We start from the raw sequence: 6336 nt of genomic DNA on the forward strand, positions 1-6336 counted from the left end.
AAGGGTTGTCAAGCACTGGAACAGGCTGCCCAGGGAAGTGGTTGAGTCCCCATCCCTGGAGGTACTTAAAAGACATGTAGCTGTGGTGCTTAGGGACATAGTTTAGTGGTAGACTTGGCAGTGCTAGGTTAACGGTTGGACTTGACCTTAAAGGCCTTTTCCAACCTAAATGATTCTATGATTATATGCTGTCTTTGTAATTCAAGACTTGGTATCATTGGGCAATCAAAGAGAGAAATGTGGTTTGTCCATACAGCAAGGCTTATTTTTTTACCACAGTAGAATAGAAATGCATGTTTTAAGATTCTTTTACTGTCCTTATGACTTCAACTTTGGAAAGACAGACATACAAGTACTGGTAGCAAAGCAAGCTGGAACGAATTCTTCTAGTGTTCTACACTATACTGCAAAATGTGGCTAGGGAAGGGGATAAAATTAACAGGTTCATAAGCACTGGACTGACTGGCCATGCTGGGCTTTTCTGGGTTTTCCATTTGTTTTCTTTTTGAAGAAAGAAGCTGCTAAATAAACTGGCCTTCATCTCTCTCTGTAGGTGAAGTCTGTGATAAATCTGCTGTTCGCTGCCTACACGGGGGATGTGTCTGCACTCCGGAGGTAAAAATCCGTGCGGGGTTGGGGATAGGAAAGCTGCTTATTGGTACCTGCTGTTGTTGTTTACTTATGAATATGCACTGTGTCCGTGTTGGGGACATCCGAGCTGCACTGGAGACAGAACATATTCACCCAAAACCCAACCAAACAAAAAACCCCAAACCTAACCATCAAAAAGGTACCCTCACGCTATCCTGAAATCCCATTGTTTTTCCCTTTCTTTGGATCGTACTAAAATAAATTTCCTTAACCAGTTGTTTTGTAGTGATGGCAGAAAATCCTAGCTGTGCTCTTGCCTGCTTTATAATTCAATTCTGGAACTGCCACAAAAAATCAGGCTGGAAAATGCACACTGTTGTTGGAGAGGTTAGGAAATCTAGCTTTGCTTTCTAAATCTGGAGTAGAATCTGGCAATGTTTAAAGTAATAATAGTAAGAGACTAAATAAAAATATTAATGTGGCTAGAATGTACCTGAATGTAGTTAGTGGCTGGGAAAATGTGTATAGTTTAGCTGCTGCCCCGGAGCACTGTAGAGTGATGAAACATCTCTCCCAATACCGTAAGGCTGTTCAGGATTTTCAGACTTGGGAGTCCTTCCTGGGTTTCCTCAGCTGGCATAAATTTACTTTGCCTTATGTGACTTAGCTTGTCCCTGTTAGATTTTTAAATCGGCTATGCTGACTATTGCGAACCCTGCAAAGACATTTTTATTTTATTTTTCTTTATAACAACTAGAGATTGGAGAGAAAATTAAGCCTCTATATTATTTTTAGAGCCAAAGTAGTAAGGGCCCCTTTTGTTATAACTGAAGGTACGGTGTGCTCTTGATACTGTTTACATCCTCTTGCAGCAGATGTTTCAGCATTTTAGCATAGGGGTGTTGTTCCATGCTAGTTTTGTAACTTGTTTTAATTGTGTAAGACTTCTTTGTAATCGTGGTTGTTTTTTTTTTGGGGGGGGGGGGGGGTTTTTTTTTTTTTTTTTTGGGATGGATATGGAACAACAAAGAGATGACTCACGAACAGCCCTGCATGTAGCAGCAGCCGAAGGTAATGTCTCCTCATACGTGATTTGCTATCTGTTAATGGAATGTGGTCTATGGAACAAAGAGACTATGACTCACGAACAGCCCTGCATGTAGCAGCTGCCGAAGGTAATGTCTCCTCATACGTGATTTGCTATCTGTTAATGGAATGTGGTCAGTTTTCTTTTATAGTATCTTCACTCTCTATATATGCATAACCTGCTTTTTAAAATTCTATATATATGTGTGTATACATAGATAGATATATAAATACGTACACTCACAATCCTACTTTTCTTATAGGACATGTGGACGTTGTTAAATTTCTGCTGGAAGCATGCAAAGTGAATCCTTTCCCCAAAGACAGGTGAGTGGTTTTATTGCCAGTTTGGAGGAGAGGTGCTCTAATAGCATCTCTCTAGCCCCCATGAGGAGAGGTATCAATTAAGAGTGGAACGCGTTGAGCCAGTACACTGAGGCAGAAGGAACAGGATCCTACTGGTTCTCTGTAGGTTCTGCAGAGCAAACAGGAATAAAAAAAAGGTGAACCATCAAAGCCATTATTTAAAAGGTGGTGCTCAGCTTACAACGTATTTTCACGGTTACTGAACTTAGTGTGGTCTGTGTGCTTAATTATTATCACAGAATGTAAAGAACTAGATTTGTGGTGCTTTTGGCTCTGTATTTACAGCTGATCTTAGAAATACTGTGCTCCTTCCTGCAGGTGGAATAACACTCCTATGGATGAAGCTTTACATTTTGGACACCATGATGTTTTTAAAATTCTTCAAGAATATCAGGTCCAATACACGCCATCAGAGGATTCCAACAACGGAAAGGAGAACCGAACGGTTCACAAAAATCTAGATGGCTTACTATAATCATCTTCAGCTAGATCCTAAGAATCAAATCACTTACCTATTTAATTGTGGTATACATAAGTAATGAAGAGCGTGTGTGTTTCTATCTGATAGTGGTATATATTTTACAGAAGTCTCTGTTACTTCAGTGTTATGTTGCAGGAGTTTCTATACGCACAGGACAAATCCAATCTCTCTCAAAAGAAACAAAACCAACTAAGAATCTCCCTCCATAATGTGAGCAATATTACCTCATGCTGCATATAATTGATGTATAAAAATATTTAGCTGTTGTTGGCTTTACTGTGCACTACTTAATTTATTTTTGTGTTCTGTGTGAACTCTAGTCTGTGGTCAGGAATTTTTCTGCTGAATTTTTGTTGCTATAGCCCTCTGTTTCCAGTATGGCCAAGATGAGCCAGAGTACTGTCAGGTATGAGCATCAGTGGGGTTTTTCAAAAGCTGAGGATGCTGATGTAGATTTAGGCTGGGTGTGTTAAGTAAGGATCCGCACTTATCTTTGGGAAAAAATAATAAAAAAAAAAAAATCCACACAACCTTGTTTACATAATATAAATATCAACAGAGTATATAGGTGACAGTTGTCAATGGTCTAGGCTTGTTCTTAGAGATAGTCGTGTCAGGGAATCTGTTTTAAGGTTTGTTTGACCAAACGGCATAGGGGAATGTGACTTGTAACATCAAACGGTGTTTAGTGGGTTTTTTGTTTCTGTTTTGGAAGCGTTTCTTTCCGTTCCCTTTGTCTCGCCTCCCTCCTCTCTCCACATTCAGCTGCTACAGTACTTCCCCGTCACTGGGGAAAGCGGGTGCTTCCACTCTATGCGGCCGTGTTCCTTGCAGGTCTATTTGCACTATAGCAAGCCTTGACAAGCTGCAAAAACCCCCTTTTGGGCTCATGGGTGGTGTTCTTGGCGGTTGCACCAGGAGCCAGCGAGGGGAATGGAAGCATGTGAACGGCAAAGTACTAAACCAAATATTACATGCAAATCTGACTTAGTTTAGGCTTGTAATAAGGAACACGGATGCAGTGAAACAGCTTTAAGGAGCACAGAGCCAATCAAAGCGTGAGCAGAGCAGGAGATAAGCCAAATTTTGGGGTATGTCCTCTTCTTGCACTGCCATCTGCCAGGGAGCAGGATATTGCATCAGTGGGATTCCGCTGGTGTAGAACGGGAGTTCAGCACCAGGAGCACAAGTAGGTGATGCCTTTTGTGGTGAATGGTGGCATTTATTGTCTTGCCACTGAAGCCAGCTTGGCACGTGCCCTGTTGTGGGAAATGCAGATGCAGATATTTGTTGTTTGCAGAAATACAATATTACCACAGTTCCCTATCCCGTGTGCAATTGCTTCTGGCAATACCGTGGCATAAAACCTCAGAAGTGAGCAGTCACTTAAAGTTAAGAGTTCGATATTCACAAAGCACCACAGTTGTTGGACGTAGGCAAGAATTTTAGCACAAGAATTTTAGGCAAGAATTGTTGAGCACATGGAAAAGGAGATTGTGCTTGAGAATTGCGTGTATGATTTTTTTTTTATCCTAGCACATAAGTGTACAAGTCATTAGTAGATCTCAAAGTTCAAATTTTCTTGTTTAGGCACCAAAATCCTCCTGAAATAATGCCCAAATTCTTTCTAGAATGGCCCAAGCACTTTATAAAGATGATCTGAATGACATTATCCTCCTCTTGCAAATGGGTACACTAAGGCATAGAAAGAAGTAACTTCTCCAGAGTGACCCAGCAGGTCAGTATAGATGGGAACAAATTCTCTCGAGTTCGTGTACAGTCTCTCGTTGATAGGCCATACTGCCTCCCTGTAGGGAGGACAAATCGCATGGAAAAGTGCTTGATACTCATCACAAGCAGTGACTGTCTTCATGATGATGAAATCTTGGAAGAGTCTGAAAGTCTAAAGCCCTGAAATCACATTTCGAAGCTGGCTGGCATGGTTATCAAACACTTTTTCTCAAGAATCTTACTGTTCTTAAGCAGCTTTTTTTCCCCCCTTTTTTTCTGAAGATCAGCTGTTTTTCTGAAGGCTTTTAACCCGTTCTTTTCATGTCCTGTGTCACAGCCACCTTAGTTCTAATCAAGAACTAAATGAAATGGCCTCTGGCTCTTTACTGAGCCACGTCGGTCACCGAGTAGCACAAGGCCTCTTCTCTGCTGCACCCTGAACTAAATTCCAACATGCTTTCTCTGGCAACAGATCTGTCAACTTTAGTGTAGCGGAGTATTTTCAGATGGATTCTAGTTTAGTATCCTGTATCTCAGTGCTAATCTGACTGCTTCCGTATTTTTTTTCCTATTAAAACATATCCTTTAGCTTCTCAGAAAAATACCTGATTTAGCTTTATTTAACTGAAAATTGCATTGCTCAAACTGGCATTTTTAAAAGATAAGTATAGTATTATAGAATACACATATATACAAGAAACCAAAAGAAGGCATTTTAACTGAGTTAACGTTAAAGATCATGGCTGTCCCTAAACTTGACGCTTTCCTGAATCATACTGAGTGCTTTTAGCCGGTCTTCGCTTCAGTGCATTTTTGCTGGTTAGTTTTAGTATTTTCTCTCTGTGAGAAGATGCATTATTTTGTAATGTCCAATTCAGCGATACAGCTATTTAGACATGGCGTTATTTATAAATATAAATATATGCAGTACATTGGTTTGGCTGTTTATCATTCATCACACTGACATGTAGATTTTACCGTAAATAGCTTTTGGTTATCTTATCAAACGCTGACTTCCTTATGCTCCAAAGAGGATTCCCCCACTCCTTTGTTTTTATGTCATATATGTTTCTTCTGTATCACAACCTAAAATCGTTAAGCTAACTTAATGCTTTGTACTCCGAAATATTGTGATAGTCTTAGCATTAATTAGCCTATCTTTGTGAATAAAATGTATTGTACCAGGTTTTTTTGCTTCAGAGCTGGACTATCAGTGACTATACTTACTGGCAGGGTACTTCTGGTCATTGTAACTGACTGGGCTGATCTTGACTTTTAGATTCTGTGTTGTGGGGAATGGACGGTGATGAATGTATTTCTAGCAGTTTCCCATGAATGAATCTAAACTTGAGCTGTACTGGTTCTGAAAATGAAAGTTATTTATTTTAAGAAATAAAATCCAGATAGTGTTGCTTTTTACAGCATAATAAATGGAAATACCAAGATGATGACGACAGTGGTGGTTTTTATTGGTTATCTACGTGGCTGCTGTTGAAATAAGCCTTCAGTCCAGGAAAACCTACTCTGGTCATTTCCATTGTGCAAAGCTTAGAGGAAATGAGAATGAGTTTATCTGATCTCGCTGCCTTCTTTCGTTTCTTAAGTGGATTGGCCATGTGCCCTCAACAGCTCTAGCTTTCTCTTGCCTACTCTTCACTCCCGCTATCCTTCATCTCACCAACAGTTTCTTTCCTTTTATTATTATTCTGTCTGTGTAGTTAATGTAAAAGCCTGACAAGCGTGAGACAAGGGATCGTGTCACTTAATAGCTCCAGAGAAAAATGATGCACCAGTGGGCCAGCTTCATAGCTCACAAAGTTTAGCTATAGATCAGTTACCCTACTGATCAACTCAAATTAGAAATTCAAGTCGAGTTTATTGAAGTTTGGTTGGGGAAGAAAAAAAAATCAGTGATGTGATACAAGCAATAATAAAAAAAAATATATTCTAACAGCCACCTTCTAGGAACTCTGTAATTGCAGGACTGACCTGCAACAATGCAGTGAATTAAAAGCATCTGTATTGCCTTATGCTTCAGCGCTGTAACTGTTCAGTTGCACAAACAAGTTTAAAATGAGATA

The 6336-nt window shown here is 39.9% G+C and overlaps 1 protein-coding gene across 1 annotated transcript in view; it reads left to right on the forward strand.

Moving 5' to 3' along the window:
- GLS (glutaminase) overlaps positions 1-5703 on the forward strand; it is an 88104-nt gene extending 82401 nt beyond the window's left edge. Inside the window, 5 exon segments of the mRNA XM_009277164.2 lie at positions 554-615; positions 1663-1766; positions 1941-2004; positions 2362-2395; positions 2397-5703. Coding sequence (XP_009275439.2) covers positions 554-615; positions 1663-1766; positions 1941-2004; positions 2362-2395; positions 2397-2582 — 450 coding nt within the window. The 3' untranslated portion in view covers positions 2583-5703.
- Positions 5704-6336: the final 633 nt, after the last annotated feature.

The sequence above is a fragment of the Aptenodytes forsteri genome, unplaced genomic scaffold, assembly GCF_000699145.1.
Source record: "Aptenodytes forsteri isolate BGI_AS27 unplaced genomic scaffold, ASM69914v1 Scaffold145, whole genome shotgun sequence".
Lineage (NCBI taxonomy): Eukaryota > Metazoa > Chordata > Aves > Sphenisciformes > Spheniscidae > Aptenodytes > Aptenodytes forsteri.